Source organism: Caenorhabditis briggsae, assembly GCF_000004555.2.
Source record: "Caenorhabditis briggsae complete genome, chrIV, whole genome shotgun sequence".
In the NCBI taxonomy this organism is placed as follows: Eukaryota; Metazoa; Nematoda; class Chromadorea; order Rhabditida; family Rhabditidae; genus Caenorhabditis; species Caenorhabditis briggsae.
The window spans coordinates 1,868,241-1,885,117 of NC_013487.2; the positions used below are offsets into that span (position 1 = coordinate 1,868,241).

Here is a 16,877-nt window from a genome sequence, read left to right on the forward strand (position 1 = left end):
TCCAAAACTTCAAAGGACTGTATCTCGGTAGAAGGCCTAGAAAGTAGGTTTTTGGACAGAAATATAATAAATTTGATGGATTTTCTAAATAATGGAGAAATTGAATATTTTTTCTCAAAATCTGACTCACCTCCGCCTGCGTAATATCATATCTACACAACTGTTGACATCCGGCGGGTAGATTTTTTCGTTTACAACATTCTAGCAACGATTTACTGGCGATTTCATTAGAGACACACGGGGTGAAGTCTGGAGCAATGCCACATTGTCCGGGCGATGGTCCAGGGGAGATCCCAGGTGGTCCAGGTTGTTCGATACGGTTTGAGGACGCAGAAGAAGACGAAGGAGGTGGCGTAAACCGTAACGGGCGGAATGGGATCACACTGACTTTATTTGTGACTCCTGGACCTATGGTAGTTCTGGAGACCACACGAGCCGATGACTCAACCGATAGATCTTTGGTGGATCCCTGGAAAAAAGATGGGGGACTTGAAAACTTAAGTTGCAAAAATTAGGCCACCATGCTAAAATAGCCTAGAAAAAGTACCAGGTGAATGTCAAATCATTTCTAGGCTATTTTTCATGGTTGTCTAGGAATCTCGAAAGCTAGACCATCATGTCAAAATGACCTAGAAAACACACCATGAAGTCATTTCTAGACCATTTACCATGGTGCCCTAGAAAACTCGATGGTTAGGTCACCATAGTAAAATTACCTAGAAAACACACGAGACCATTCATGTTAATATGGTCGCCTTACTTTTTTAACATGGTGGCCTAGAAAACTGAATGTTAGACTATCTGTTAATTGACCTAGGAAAGACATCAGGTGATTATCAGATCATTTCTAGGCCATTTATCTTGGTGGCCTAAAAAAAATCATCTTGCAATAGTTCGGCCACCATGTCGAAATGACCTAGAAAGCAAACCAACTGAATATGATACCATTTCTAGGCCATTTACCATGGTGGCCTAAAAATATAAACTTGCAAAAGTTAGACCACCATGTAAAATTTCTAACATACCTCCAAACGAATCTGTGGTTCTCCTTCTCTCACGTGTAAATCTCCACTATTGGTCAAGTCCAGTTTGTTGATCACTTTGTCGATGGCTGAAAAAATTGGATTTTTTGAACGAAAACATTTTTTCCTGTTTCAAGATTTTCAGAAATTCTCTCGGCTAGTAATGTTCTGTTGATTCGTGCCCCTTCCGAAACAAATTTCTTACGATTTTTTTTTTGCGAAAGTGGGAATAATTTCCAGAATTGTCTTGAAATTTTAGCTTTTCTTTCCGATTCTGTAGTACAAAAATAAAAAATTACAGTTTCATGATTCCAAAAAGATTGGTAGAAGTTTAAAAGTCTGGTGTTGATGTAATCAACTTTGTCTTTAATTTTCAAACTTCGGACTCCTCTTCGCCTTTAAATTCGAAACTTCAAAGTGGGCGGGGCCTAGGCGTGTTTATACTTTTTCTTGGATCTGTCGAAGCAGCAAATTCAAAATTTGGAGTAGCAATTTTTCACAACTTTGAAAAAGTGAAAATTCTGAAAATTGGAAAATTGGAGAATTGTAAAACCGAAAAATTCGGAAATTCGAAAAATTGTGTCATATATTAGTTCTCAAATTTGTATTTCTGACGTTTTGAGCTTCAAAACAAGTGTAATCATGACCTACTCTTGCGAAATTTCAAGTTTTGGACCCTTATGCGCCTTGAAACCCAAACACTTCAAAGTGGGCGGAGCCTAACTAAGCGTCTTTATACTCGTTTTAAAGCTTTGAAAGCAGTGAATTCACATATCTAAAAATTGAAAATCCCAACTCACTTCTATAAAACTTATTGAATCTCTCATCTGCCTTGCCATCAATAGTGAACGGTGGAATTGAGCTAACTCCCGATGGTTTTGTATTCTGGCCACGTGGAATTATAGACACCTTCCATTCGTGTGATGAGCCGCTGAAAATGTCCAATTCAAAAAAAATCTGAAGTTCTAGACATTGTTAGTGCAATCGTTAGTATTAGATCAACATGCGCCAGACACAATTTTTTGGAAAATTCCAAAAAATTCCAGACATGCAAATGTGCTCCATCTTCCAAATACCCAAAGTTCCATGCAAGAACAACTCGAACCTATCCAACTTCCTTCTCCGTCTCGCCAATTCTCCCATAAACGGAGTAATATGAATTCTGGTCGTTGCAAAATTCTTCTTGCGAATTCTCAACCCATTCGGACTCATTTTTCGAACATCCGAGTTCGCGGGCTTCCAATATTTGGGTGGCATTACGTAACGGCTTTTATGAAGACGTACATTCTTCTTTTTCTTTTGATTACAAGTCAGACGACCAGGGGTTGTAAGACGGCAGATGAGACGATGATGAGCTCGAGCGAATGATGGCGAGGAGCTTCGAGATGAGAAACGACGGAGATGATTGTATGAGGAGGAGATGAGTGGAGAGGAGGAAATCACGGAGGAGTCTCTGTGGTTGTTTTAGGAAAGTTTATAATAATTTTAGACCGTAGTCTCTTTTGTTGTTCGTTTTCTGTAGAAGAGACCACCTCCATATCTAGACAATTTATCAATTTTTTGAATTAAATATCACGAACTTAAAAAAAAAATGTTCAGCATACCATTTTCATTCATGATGAACATTTTTTTATGTTTGTCACTTTTTGCTAGATTTAACGGGAACCGAGATAAACTCGGTTAAAATTAAAGAGCTTGTTGTACATAACCCAGCCGACCCTGCTGTTTTATGTGGCCGACTTTACGACCGCTTAACTCAAGACTCAAAAATTCAATATTTTTGAATTTTACATAATTTCGAACATCTTATCAAGTTTCGTTTTAGTTTTTATTCCACCCAGAAATTTCAAGTTGAAGTCGAGTTATGCGCCGTTCTGTGATCGACCATACACCCTGCAGGTAGCCATTACCACTGATTTTGACTCAATTTATCGCCGTTCCTGTTAAAGATACTACAAAGTTGTCAACTGATAAAACGCTAATGATAATACGATAAACATTTCATCAGATGGTCACTTTTTGATATATTTCACAGGGACCAAGATAATTTTGGTCAAAGTTAGGGGTTTCGGGACTTCTATCACTTTTGGGGAATGAATGGACCATTTTCGCTATATTGCAATGTTTTTGACTTCACAACAATAAAACCTTTTGGAAACAGAGGATATAATTTTCTTCTCACTTTGGACTTAATATACGCTTTTCAAGCTCCAGAGATGTTTCCAATTGGTTCACTTGTATCTGCTAATTGTTAGAATTAGAAAATCGATAGAAAAAATTAAAATAAAAAATTTGTGTTTCAAATTACTCATAATCGTGGGGACTAATTTAAAATATGATGGTTATATTAATGATCCTCGTACATTAAATTTTTTCATTCTCAAAGAACGGGTCCTTCTAATAGAAGTGCCCCTTTAGCTGTTGACTTGTAGTCAATTTATCTCGTTCCTTTGGAATATATCAAAAGTTTTCAACTAAAAAAATATTTTTGATATTACGAGGAACATTTTTTCAATTGACCAATTATTGAAAGCTCTTACAGAAACGGAGATAAATTGAGACAAACGGAACGGACGTTTATTATGGGACGGAGTAACAATGTTTACTTATGCACTGTTTCAAACAGCTAGTATGAACATTTTTATTTTGAAAATAATCCAGAAAAAAAATACTGTTCCAATTAATTCAAGGCTGTCGGAAACAGGGCCGCGGCCAGCCGTGATTGAGGCCGTCGGTATGTTACCGCGGACCAATCAGTCCGTTCTTTTGAAAATAAGCTCAGCCAGTCAAAAACTATCAGGGCCGCTAGGCCGCCGAATTCTACCTATTTCAGAAGTACCTGAACTAAAAATGCCTCGGCCCAAATTCGATAGCCTTGAATTAATTGACAAGTAACCAAAGTGTTCCCTTAATTTTGCTAGGTCATTCGGAACTAATTTTCTATCAATTTTACCTTATTTTAGTTGAAAATAGTTAATTTTGAATGTCCGTAAACAAAACAAAGTTTCGACTGTACTATATAAAAATAGAGCTTCAATTTTGTAGCTGACAACTTTATCGTTAAAATTCATCCAAATGAGATATCCTGCTTTTTTCTGCTATCGAGTTCTAATTCTGGAATTTGTGGCACTTTGTTGGTTCTTAGCGGTATATCGTTTTTGGACGAATTTGTACAAAAATGTTGTCAATCACAAAATTGAAGCTCTATTTTTGTTTGATAAATTCTAAAAATTTCAGGATCATCTTGCAAAATCTACTATGTTTTGTGGACGTCCAAAATTAGCGATTTTCCACTACAGTAGCTGAAATGTATAATTTTTAGCTGGTACTATTTACCTTCTGCATACAGCACTGATCCCATTTTCAAACTTTTGTACCTGTTCCACACTTTTAATATTGATTCTAGCTTCACTTTTTCTGTGGTTTTCAGGTCATTCTCAATTTCTTGTCTGTCGTTTTTTTGGCTTACTGTATCTCCCAAATTCTAAAAAGCTGCCAAACTAACCTCAACGTAGCAGCAGCGGTTCCAGATTGTTCGACATTTGGTGAAGCGCTAATTTCCTTTCTGGATCTGGCGATACATCTCCACTGTTACTGATAACAGGTGGTGATGGGGGCAGAGTTTGGGAAAAGAATGATGGAGGCGATGGAGGTGGTGGTGACGTGGCAGGGAGGGGTTCTGGAATTAATAAGGGTTGATGCGGCTCTTTATGACAAGGGGGCCCATGAGAAAAGGGGGTCCAAGCGAAAAGGGGGCCCATGAGAATAGGGGGGGGGGGCCCAAGTCAAAAAGGGGGGGGGCTCATAGGTAAAAATGTGGACTAAGTTAAGATTTACCAATTTTTTCTAGTTTTTCGAATGTTTCCATTAAAATTTCGAACTTTGCGCTTGTTTCCACAAAAATTTTTCACTTCAAAAAATTTTAGTATAGGCCAGTTTTTTGTATGAACAACACTATTCTTTCCATTGTAACTGTGTAATTTGAAGTTATTCAGCTAGTTTCAGATTTTTCCAGGCTTAGTCAAAAAAATAGACAAAAAATATGCAAAAAATGACATAAACTTAAATTTTCAAAAAATTATGAAAAGTGTTCAAAGTTTGAAATTTTAATGGAAGCGGTCACAAAACTAGAAAAAATTGGTTAATCTTAGCTTAGTCCACATTTTTACCTATGGGCCCCCCCCCCCTTTTTGACTTGCCCCCCCCCCCCTATTCTCATGGGCCCCCAAAAGCTTTCCAAAAGAAAAACTTTCCAAAAGAGTGAACTTCGGATCAAATCTTTGAGAAATTACTGTAATTTGATATATAGGTGTAACTGGAAAAATATTTTTTCTCTGTATCAATAACTTTTTATGAAACATACAGTTTGATTATTAGTGATAAATCGAAGTAGTAACGATTCAGAATAAATATGATTTTGGTTTGATTTATGAGAATAAAAAGACTACAATACCAATCAATAAGATATACCAAATAGTATTTTTCAATTCACTTTTCTCACTATCAGGACTCTGGAGCTCGACTGTCAAATTTTCGATCACTTTGAAAATTTTGGAGGGTTTCAAACAGATCTAGATTGAAAACTTTGCATTCAAGGAATGTTTGAAAATTCCTAGTATTTCAACTATTATGTCTGAAAAACACCTTTTTTTAGCTCATTTTGTACTGAAAATGTCAAAATGGTACTGTATCTCGATTCCTGTAAAAGATATCAAGAAGCTGTCAACTGACAAAATGTTTTTGATATTATGATAAACATTTTGTTAGTCGGCAACTTTTTGCTACCTTTAAAGGAAAGGAAATATATGGGTTCAAAGTTAGAGGCAAGACGCAAATTGATTTTGAGAGAAAAATATTTTTAAAAACTTATCTGTATCGATAACTTTTTAAAAACCATTTGGTATTGATTATTAGTGATTCATATGAAATTACCGGTACGTATTACTTATTAAACAAAGTTCCTTATATGTTACTGTATTAAATCACTCAACAAAGACACAAAAAAACCCACGTGGCGAATCCACAACAGCATTCTCGGATGGTGGTTCGTCTTCATCATAATCTCCAATGACAACCAGGGATTCTGGTGGTCGAATTATTCTTGGATCCGGTGTCGTTCGTCGTCGGTGACCCTGGAAATGGAAACCAAATGAACTGAAACTATCACACATTCAAAAAAAATACATCTCGTTTTGGAGGCGAAGCCACTGTTGGGTTTGTCACCGGCAATTCTTGTCCAAAATTTCCATGAAATCCCAAATTTGGGACCTCAGGGACTGGAACTGGCATTCTATTGGCCTCTGGAGCCAGTACGGGTTCTGGAGCCAAGGGTCTAGGAGTTTGAGTGGTCCAGGAATCCGTGGAGAATGGAATCAGGGTTGGAAATCCGGAAGAAGTGGTTGGTTGGGTTGTTGTGAAGAAATTCTCTGTTGTAATTCTTCTAGCATCTCCAGAATTCGAATGCGTTTCTGGATTCCACGTGGCATCCACACGGGATGGCGCAGCTGGAGGCGGAGGGGGTTGGTCAGGTTTTTCGAATGAGGTTATCGAGGGATCTGGAAAACCTATGTTATGGGAGGTAGAAAGGCTAAAATTAAGGTTGGTTAGGAAGACACGCAACAATGGAATCCTGAGTATTGATATTGTCGAATTAAAAAAAGTGACTCCTGAGAATTTGAAAACTTTTGCTTTTTTTGATCTACGAAAAAATGCGGCAAAAACGTAATATTTCAGAATTTCGGCTAGTTTGAGCTACTTTCGCGTTTAAATTTAGTTTTTTGCTGAAAAATGGATTCTAGAGATGCTAGCGATCATTTTCATACCAAGAAATCAAAATTTTGGAAAATCCCACTAAATTCACATAAATAAATTTGTTATCTACAGTATCAGTTTTCGCTCCGCCCCCTCGTAAATCGACACGAGCGCCGTCTCCGAGATTTTCAGGTGTCACTTTTTTTAATCTGACAATAACGTTATTGAAAAAATGTCATAATTTTAGAATTTCCAAAAAAACCATTTTTATAATGACACTTTTCTGTTTCCGAAAGAAATTGAAATAAAACTTGAACAATAAACCCGATTAGCTGACAGTTGAAAGAAGTTATCAAGATTTTAATTATAGGACTTGAAAGTTCAATGAAGATTTTAAAGTTCAGACATTTTTCACGAAAGTTTGAAACAGATTTTAAAATAAAAAAAAGAATATTCTAAAATTTGAAAATCCGGTAATCGAAGTTTGGCCACATTACTCATGATTCTTGCATTCAAGTAAAAATAAACATTTTGAAACTTTTAAAATTTTTTGAACTTTCGAAAATAAGGTAGGACATGAAAAATGTACAACAAAAATGATTTTGTGGGTCTCAAGTAGTTGAACTATACCATCGAGCTATGAGATTGCCGCCATACAAAAAAGAAACAAACACCGATTACTGTACACCATCACACAAAAATGCGTACTCTCTAAATATGCATATAATTCTGATCAGGCAGCTATGAACATTAAGGCCAAAAAATTTTAAATCACAGTAAATATTTCTGTTTCTAAAAGTGATAGTATTCCCACAGTTGATTGAGCTGACGTTACTGGAATTAACATACCACTTGTTTTAATTTCCAAAAAAATGTTTTCGTCAAATTTACCTCTAGTGTACTTGTTTTAAATTTTTTGTTGCTATTTACACATTTGCCTTTCTACCGTACCCCTTGCCATTCGAGCTACGCAGCCGGAAGCTAACCCTAGCTGAACTGGTAGCTTCGCGAATATTTTTGCAGTAAGTCCGACTACCGTAAAACCTGTAATAAAAGTGCCCTCTAATTTTTAACTTGGAAAACTTGACAGTGTGAGGGCCCTTCTATTACAGGTTTTAGGGTTTATATTTTTCGTGGCTATTCCCCCTCCCCTTTAATGTTTTAAAAAATTTAACTAACCAATTCCTCCAAATCCATCTGCACCTCTCTGAGAATCTCCACTTCCAACACCTCCAATATTCGCGTTTCCATCATGCGCTCCACCGAAGTTATTATTATTGTTGGCTGGTTTTCGAGAACCGTCCGTTGAGAACACTGAAAGAATTTTAGTGAATCCAAAAAGTTAAAAAATACAGATTTCACATTATCTTGAAACATACTCTAACATGAATTTTACTTTAGAACGCTAACTTATACGTTTTCTTTGAGTTCAGTTATCTAGGTTTTTTTAGAGATATCAAGAACCTGTCAACTAATAAAATGTTATTGATAATTTGATAACCATCTTATCAGTTGACAAATTTTTGATATCTTTTATAGGAACCGAGATAAATGAGCTCAAAAATTTTTGTTTCAGTTTCAAAATTGTGGTTTAGTTGGTCTTATCAATTTTTCTCTGATTTCCAACACCATTAAAAAACTCACAATTATGTATAAATTCGGTGCCACATTGAACCGTTGCACACTGTTCCGGACACTGATCTCTGATTCTTGTTGTACAACAGAATGAAGTTGGTATCCGGTGACAGGATAGCTGACAGGATACTGTAGAAGTTAGGATGAGCAATATGAGCAATCGGAAAGGATTGTGCTGTTTCTCTCGCATTTCTGAAGAAGGGAACTTTTCTTGTGGTTTGTACATAATTGGATAATTGAGAAAAACGATTTAACACTGAAATTTGAATTTAAAAACGGGATTTGATCGGAATACTCGACTTAATAAAAATTCGGTTAACATCCAGATATATAAAACATGTGCAACAGATTTTTCGAAAATTTTGAATTTTATAAATTTTTCATTTTTGGTACTGTTACATAAGTTATGATACTGTAAAAGAAGAATGTATAGTGTTCAAAAATAGTTTCATTTTAAAAAACAGTTAGATGAAACCGGAAAGTTAATTTTAAACCTAATTTAAAAATAGTGAAACTTGGAATTTAATTAAAATTTAAAAATTCACAATTGATAGAAAAATAGTTACCGGGAAAAAATATACCGTAAAACCTCTGATAGAACGACACCCGGATCGTTCACTTTGAGCCTATATATCTCACTTCTTTTGAAATATATCAAAAAGTGGTTAACTAGTAAAATGTTTATCAGGATATCAGCAACATTTTACTTGTTAGCCACTTTTTGATATATTTCACAGAAAATGAGATATATAGGTTCAAAGTGGACGATCCGGGTGTCGTTAGAGGTTTTACGGTAGATGCTTCTTTAATAAAGATTCCACTTAAAGGTGGGGGGACATGAAAAAAATAATGTTCTCGAAATTTCGTTCAAAGATGCCCCTCGAGAAGTTGAACTTGTGAGGGCGATGATTGAGGGTGCGGCGCCGCTACCGACTGAGCTACGCGGGCAAAGAGAAAGCGCACGCCCGATTGCATACATAAAGGCGAGGACGACAGCTGTACGCAGAGTGACATTAAGCGTTGTACACCGTGACGGTAGAATGCATACTCTAGCTACAAAAAAACTACGAAAAATCTCCTGTCCCCCCACCTTTAACATAAAATTTGATTTTACAGAGAAAAAAAAACATTTTTTTGAAACACTAATTTTTTCATCTTAATTATCTCAGTTCCTGTAAAAGATTTAAAAAATCTGTTAATTGATGAAATGCTGGTGATAATATGACAAACATTTTATCAGTTGACAGCTTTTTGATAACTCTTACAGGAATCAAGATAATTGAGCTTTAAAACTGACAAATTCGGAAATATGCAAAAAATTTGAAAATAAATTTTCCAGTTTCATTTGCAGGAAAAAATATTTAGAAAATTATGTAAAATTGATAGGTACCTTAACCAACTGTCAAAATGAATCTTCTTTTTCTAGAGAAATCTCCAAAACGAACAAGATTTAAAAGACAAACGAGAGAAGGCCGTTGGGCAGTTCTCTTCTATTGTTCATGCTGTAATAAATGGGCCAACAAACCAAGAAGAAGATTCAGAAGACGTCAAAGGTGATGAGTCAGGCGATTTGAGAAAATTATTATTGAGAAAAGTGGTAGAGAAAAAGAGAAAGGTGAACAGGTATTGGAACAAGAATGAGATTACACTTATGGCAGAGATGCCGTGTCAAGAAAAATGTGATTCAGAGAAGTACGATGACGTGGCTGAGGATTTTGAAGCTGTCAATGGAGGATAAAATTCAATCAGAAAATCAACAATTACGGAACATTTTGTCGACATTTTGAAACGGTAAAATTTTTAAGGGAATTCCAAAAATATTTCAAAAAGTTGGAATCATTAAAGGGGAAGTTTAGGATTTACATGTTTTTTGATCTTTTGAGAAAAAAATCTCCAATGACTTCACTGTTCTAGAAATATGATGTTAAACCTAAAATGAATAAAAAGTATTGATATGGAATATCGAGGAATAATATTAAAAAATTTATTGATGTTTTATGAACCAAGGAATGAGGATTAGATCAAGAAACGTATTGGGATTCGAAAGTTAAAATTCGATCAATGGATTCCAAACCTCTTCAAAATTATATACATCTCAAGGCATTTCGGTGGACAAAGCAATGATATTATTCGAAGGAAACACTGGTCAGATTCATTCCATTTTTGAAACACCAACTTTTTTTTCCAAAAAAAAAACTACATTCAAAAAATTAGACCGCAATCGTTTGATTGTTTATTGTTATTTTGGTTTGACTATGGAGTTTAGAAAAATTTTCTGAAAAAGTGCCATAAATTTGAAAAAAAACTGTAAGTTTGAGAAATGTCAAAAACCGATTTATGAAATAAAAATTTTCATGAGTATTGGAATTTTTCAATTCCCGTGCTTAGAAATTAACGAAAAGAGAAAGACCGAACCAAAACATTGTTTTTACTGTTTCAGGATGTTTTCAAAATTTTGATTGTTTATGCTGTACCAGTTAAATAAGATGAAAATCTTATCACAGTAGTCTAAAACCTGTTGTCTGCTTTTACCCAATTATCTCGTTTCCTGTAAGAGATATCAAAAAGTGGTCAAATGATAAAATATTTTAAAGATTGTGCTAAACTTTTTCTCAGTTGACCTCTTTTTGATATCTCTGACGGGAACCGAGATATATTAGGCCAAAATGAGCGACCTCTCTAATACAGATTTCATGGTAATCGTTTCATGGCAAAAAATTGTTTTTTCGAATTTTTAAAGAGATTTATAACATTTTTTGAGATAAATATTTTTAAAAGTTGAAAAATTTTTGAGTCGCAACAGGAAAAAAACAACAAAATTTTCTCAAAAATACAACAAATTATGGAAAAATTGAAACTGTAAAAATTGAGGAATTTCAATTTTTTTTCTAAACAGGACCAACGTGATTTTTCATTACCCTTCGTTATGAAAAATAAGTATACGGTATGGGACCGAAAAATTAGTGTTTTACTGTTTCAGATTGTTTTCAAAAAAAATGACTTTTAGGAAAGATTTTTGTTGAATCACTTCCATTAACCATACTATGTAGTCAACTTCTTTCTATTCAGTTTATTTCGTTTTTCGTGAGAAGTATCACAAAATGTTAACTGATAAAATGTTGATCATAATATTAGCAACATTCTGTTAGTTTATCACTTTTTGATAACTTTCAAACGAAGCAAGATAGATTAGCTCAAAATTAGGGGTCTTACTATGCATTTTTGGCTCAAAAATCTGGCTCAAATTGGCCCAAAAATCAGGAGAAACTTTAAGAAGTCAATGGGTTTAAAACCGAACATTCATTTTTTTACTGTTTCAGAATGTTTTCAAAATATTGATTTTCAGGAAAGGTTTTTAATGGTATTTCCGTTCACTTGGCTCCAAAAGCAATAACATTTTCCAAGGAAATATTCCCAAAATCTTCAGACAAAGTACACATTAGAACCACCACAAAAGGAGGGGGCTAAAAAGGAAAACGAGAAAAACGAATGAAACAACTAAAAAAGCGAAAACGAAAACCAAATAGTACAAGACAAAAAGAGATGTGTGTATAAATGTATACAAACAAAACAAATCTTCATATCTAGTCTTCATATTCTGGTAATAAATGAATTCTGAGATGATGATGATGATGGGCGGGAACAAGCAAATCGAACAAGCAGACGAAATTAACGGGAAAATTTCGAAAACGAAAATTTGTTACAAAAAAAACGAGGAGAAGGACACAAGATTTTTGAGACAGGGGGAGGTTTCAAGGTTTTGTTGAAATGATCGGGACAAAATGTGTTTGTACGAACAAATTCATAAAAAAATTTGAAAAAAATCTAGAAATTGAAACCGAATTTTTTTTGTTATTTTGCTAGTTATAAGAATTTTAACTCAAAAATGAGATATGTCAACTTTGAGCTCAATTATCCCATTTTCTGTGAGAGATAACAAAAGTTTGAGAACTGATAAATTGTTGTTGATGTTATGATAAACATTCTATCAATTGACAAATTTTTTGATATCTCTCATAGGAAACGAGATACATGAGCTTAAAGTAGACAGGGTATAGTTCGATTAAGGCGGTGTGGTATACTTACTTTAATATCGATTATCTCGGTTTCTGAAATAGATATTGAAAACTTGTAAATTGATAACATGTTCAGCACATTGTCGCCAATCAGTTACAAAATTTATGATATCTTTTATAGGAATCGAGATAGTGGAGCTCAAAGTTGACGGTTTGAGTTTGCCTATTTTAAAGAAAGCGTTTTTGAACTAACGCAAAACCTAGAAATTTTCGAAAAGCCCTTCGAATTTCTTGCAAAACTAGCTAAAATTCACTAAAATCGGACAATTTTGAGCCAAGTTAGGCGCCATGAGAGACACAGAGAAAAGAGAGCATGTTGTTTCTCATCTCCTCTCTCAAACTTTGAAGGCGCATAACTCTTTTTAAATTGAATCTAGAACTATAAAAAGGGTATAGAATTGTTGGAAATTTCAAGGACTTTCCAATGATATACAATGCATAGAACTGTTCAATTTTCAGAATTCACTCCTTGTTATTTTTTGAAGATTGCAGAGAATTCAAATCTGTTGGAACGCATCTTTAAGTTTTGGATTTTAAAATTTGAAATTTTAATTTTTAAATTCCCGGGACAAAAATTTGAATAAAACATTACTGCTTCAAGTTCTTGTTTTCAAAAAGGAGTTTCTCAAAAAATTAGTCGTCTCAGATTTCGGTGTCAAAAATTGAAATTGACGAAGTACAGTCTATAGTAATTGACATAAACTTTTCAAAAAAAAATTAATAAATCAATCTTCAAGGCTTTCTTCTAACTTTCTCATTTTTCATCCCTCCCACCTAAAAGATGCCTATCTTCGAAGCCTTAAAAAAGACCTCCAAAAATCTAGAAATCCCTCTTTTTTTTCCATTTTCATTTTCTTTAGAAACGCGTGAAATTTGCCTGCCGAACGATCACTAATTAATATCTGTCACTTTCAATCTGAAGGCGAAAAAAAGAGTGCGAATCTTTTTGTGTCTGCGTCTCTCTCAAATCCTATCCTATTTCTCTTGTCTTATTAGAGATGCGCTTTTTGATCGAGAATACCCTTTTTATTTCGTTTTTTACTGGGAGATTAGATCTCGAAAATCTTTGTGTGTTTTCACTATTTTGCCAATATGAATTGGCATAAAAATATACATACGTATACAGTTAATTGGATTGGAGGAATTTTGGAAAAAAAATTGAAAAAAGAAAAAAAATATGTTATCAAGTATCGAAGTCATTAGGAAAGTGCTAGCATGAATTTAAAAAGTTGTGAAAGTTTTGAACATTTATACATGATCAACCAATTGGATAAAAAAGTGAAATCACTAGTAAAAAACAATTTGAAACAGTAAAAAAATGTCATTAATTTTATAGAAATTAAAAGTTTTTTTTGGAAAGCTTCAGAAAGTACTCACTAATTTTTGAAAGGTTCAAAACCTATTTTAACTTTCGAAATTCGTGAATTTTTTCAAAAAATTGCCAAAAACTAAAATGATTTTATACTTTTTTGAATTCGGCTGGAATTCAAAACTGTAAAAAAATATTTCAGAAATTTTCAACACGAATTATGTTAGATAGTGACAACCCTGAAATGAGAAACTGTTTGATTTTCAACCGTCCGGAATAATTCAAAAATTAGAAAAATTTTCTGAAAGATTTCAGAGAAATAAAAAACAAGGAATTGAATATCTTTTCAAAATCTTAACTTTTTTGAAATTTTTGTCACACTTAGTGATTTTTTAAAGGCCCCGATAATTTTTTTGCTCTTTCTGAAACCGTAATTTTTCTTTAAAAAAAAATGATAAAAACTGGAAATTCGAAAAAGGAAAATTTTTGAAAAAAATTCTTTAAACTATTTTTGAATTTTCGGTGTACTCAAATTTCGTGGTTATTTGAATTTCGAGGAAAATTCTAAAAGTTTTCTAATACCGTAAAACCTCTAATAGAACGACACCCGGATCGTCCACTTTGAGCCTATTTATCTCATTTTCTGTGAAAGATATCAAAAAGTGGCTAGCTAGTAAAATGTTGCTGATATCCTGATAAACATTTTACTAGTTAACCACTTTTTGATATCTTTCAAAAGAAATGAGATATATAGGCTCAAAGTGGACGATCCGGGTGTCGTTCTATTAGAGGTTTTACGGTATTATTTTTTGAAAAGCAAACTGTCCTCGAATATTGTCAAAAAAATTGTCAAAAAAATTTTGGAAGAAGTTAAATCAATTTTGTGAAATGGGAAACTTTTTATTTCTAGATTTTTCTAAAATATGATTTCTCTATTTTCCGAATTTTTACCTTTTCAAGAATACTATTCTTCCGGACAACCACAACAAGAACATTTCCTGTCCCTCACATTCCTCAAAACCTCAAATTCCTACGATTCAGCAGAAGATGTCAACTACTTCAGATGCTTATACATATCTTTTCAAAACAAAAGAAATCTCCAATTTCGTAATGAAAAAGTAAGAGGGAGTTTACGAACCGTAAAATCAAACGAATTGCGCTTTTCCCAATTGGAGGTCTTTTCTTGAAAAAAGAAAATGAGAGGGAGAGAGGGCTAATTTTACAGTTTTACAACGAGCGGTTTTCGGCTAATACACATGACGATGACATCGAGAAGATGAGGGACGACAAAAAACAAGAAGAAGATGAAGATATACGTCATCTTTTTCAGGGATCAATTATCAAAAAATTTTATTCCGAAATTGACATTTTTTCGGCTATTGAAGCCTTTAAGCTACGCGCTCAGAAGCTGTGTATGGAAAATGCTCTGCACATTGAAAATGTGCATTATTTGAACTTTAAGTAAAACCAGGAAGTTTTGTTCAATGATAAAAAATTCGAAACAAATTTAACTGTTTTTATAAGAAGATATGAAAAGTATGGAAACATTTTTCTCTACTGCGGCATTCTAATTTTTTGCGATCCAATTAAACCATGTTAAAATTTTCAAAAAAAAAATTAAATTTTTTTTGGGATATTTACTTTTCTTTTGAGCGAAAATTTCTGACAATCTTGTAATTTTCTTCGTAGGTGGAAAGCCTTTTCTTATGCAAAAAGAGGGAAATTCTGTTTCTGGAAACTGTTGAGAATCTGAGAAATGCATTATTGGGAGTGATCTTTTATCTTTCGTATTAAAAAAATCACATATAACTTTTAAAAATTTTATCTAGATTCACAAGGTTAGGAGAATAAAATTTTCGGGATTGCGACCGCGTAGCTCTGCCGGTAGCTGCGCGGTACTTTCAATATTTAGCTCGTAAGTCGAGAAAATGAATTTTCTTGGAAAGATAAAGAACTGAAAAAAAATTGAACATTATGAAAATGCAAAACAGTAATACGCATTTTAGCAGTCTTTTCTTAAATTTCCACTGGAATGTCGAAAATTGAATTTGAAAAATTTTGTTTTAAAAAATCGGTTTCATGAAACTGCAAAATTCGAATATTTATTCGATTGGATAATAAACATTCAGTCTGCTGTTAACGTTTAGAAGTGGTCGAAGCAGTAATCCTTTCTGTCTAATGTTGACTAGTTATACCCACAGAAAACTCAAAAAAAGATAAAATGCCATTATGGTCCTTGAAAGTCTATCAACCAATGCCAAAGTTTTCACTGTTTTCTGATAGACGAAATTAGAAAACTTTGATACTAACTGAGTTGGGTACAAAAATGTGAAAAGCCTTTTCAGATACATAACGAAGAAATTCTGTTTCAGAGAACTGATGAGAATCTGAGAAATTAATTTTTTAGTTGCTTGTTAACTGTAGGTACAAAAAATATTTCATTTCACTCAAAAATTTTTTAGCTAGGTTTCCGAGGTAAGGACCAAATGGAAAGCGGCGCGGTTCGTTCAATAATTAGCCTATAAGGTCAATTTCTTTAGTAATAGATTTGAAAAAAGAGAAGAACTGCTAAAAATCAAAACTTTTAAAATTTCAAAAAGCAAAAGATAACGGAAATGTGAATTATTTTTCTAAATTTCTAATTCATTAAAAACATTTAGAAGAATCTTTCAGTTTTGGAATTTAATGGTCGTGTCTTAAACTTCCGGGAAAACACCGAAAATTAATAATAATTTACTAAAAGTTATAAGAACGGACCATTCTAATTTCAATAACCGAATGTTAGAGAAATGAAAATAAGAACCTACTGTAGCAGTGATTTTTTCAAAAATTAGGATTTTCAAAAATAGGATTGGCAGACTCCCCAAAAAAGTTTTGAACCAAAAAATCGGTTCCATGAAACTGCAAAAACTCTAATAATTGTTTAGATAATCAATACATATGATTTTCTGTGAACGTTTAGTAGTGGTCGGTACAGTAATCTTTTCGGGCCACCACAGAAAATTTAACTATATTTATACCTACAGTAACCTCAACAAGAAATGTATCCTAAATTGTAATTTAGCAAAAATCCGGATTTTCCAG

The 16,877-nt window shown here is 33.7% G+C and overlaps 2 protein-coding genes across 2 annotated transcripts in view; both read right to left on the reverse strand.

The window, feature by feature from the left end:
* The window catches only part of CBG21528, a gene marked incomplete at both ends in the record, with an annotated part of 2,906 nt that extends 627 nt beyond the window's left edge, over positions 1–2,279 (reverse strand). The window contains 4 exons of the mRNA XM_045244863.1: positions 131–469; positions 1,026–1,111; positions 1,823–1,953; positions 2,071–2,279. Of these exons, the coding sequence (XP_045097328.1) occupies positions 131–469; positions 1,026–1,111; positions 1,823–1,953; positions 2,071–2,279 (765 nt within the window). The remainder of the gene's footprint in view (positions 1–130; positions 470–1,025; positions 1,112–1,822; positions 1,954–2,070) is intronic.
* A 2,249-nt stretch (positions 2,280–4,528) lies between these two features.
* On the reverse strand, positions 4,529–8,634 carry CBG21529 (the record flags this gene model as incomplete). The annotated part of the gene is made up of 5 exons (XM_045244864.1): positions 4,529–4,701; positions 6,034–6,154; positions 6,207–6,577; positions 7,953–8,087; positions 8,418–8,634. The coding sequence occupies 5 exons, from the start codon at positions 8,632–8,634 to the stop codon at positions 4,529–4,531; spliced, it is 1,017 nt and encodes a 338-aa protein (XP_045097329.1).
* Between the last annotated feature and the right edge of the window lie 8,243 nt (positions 8,635–16,877).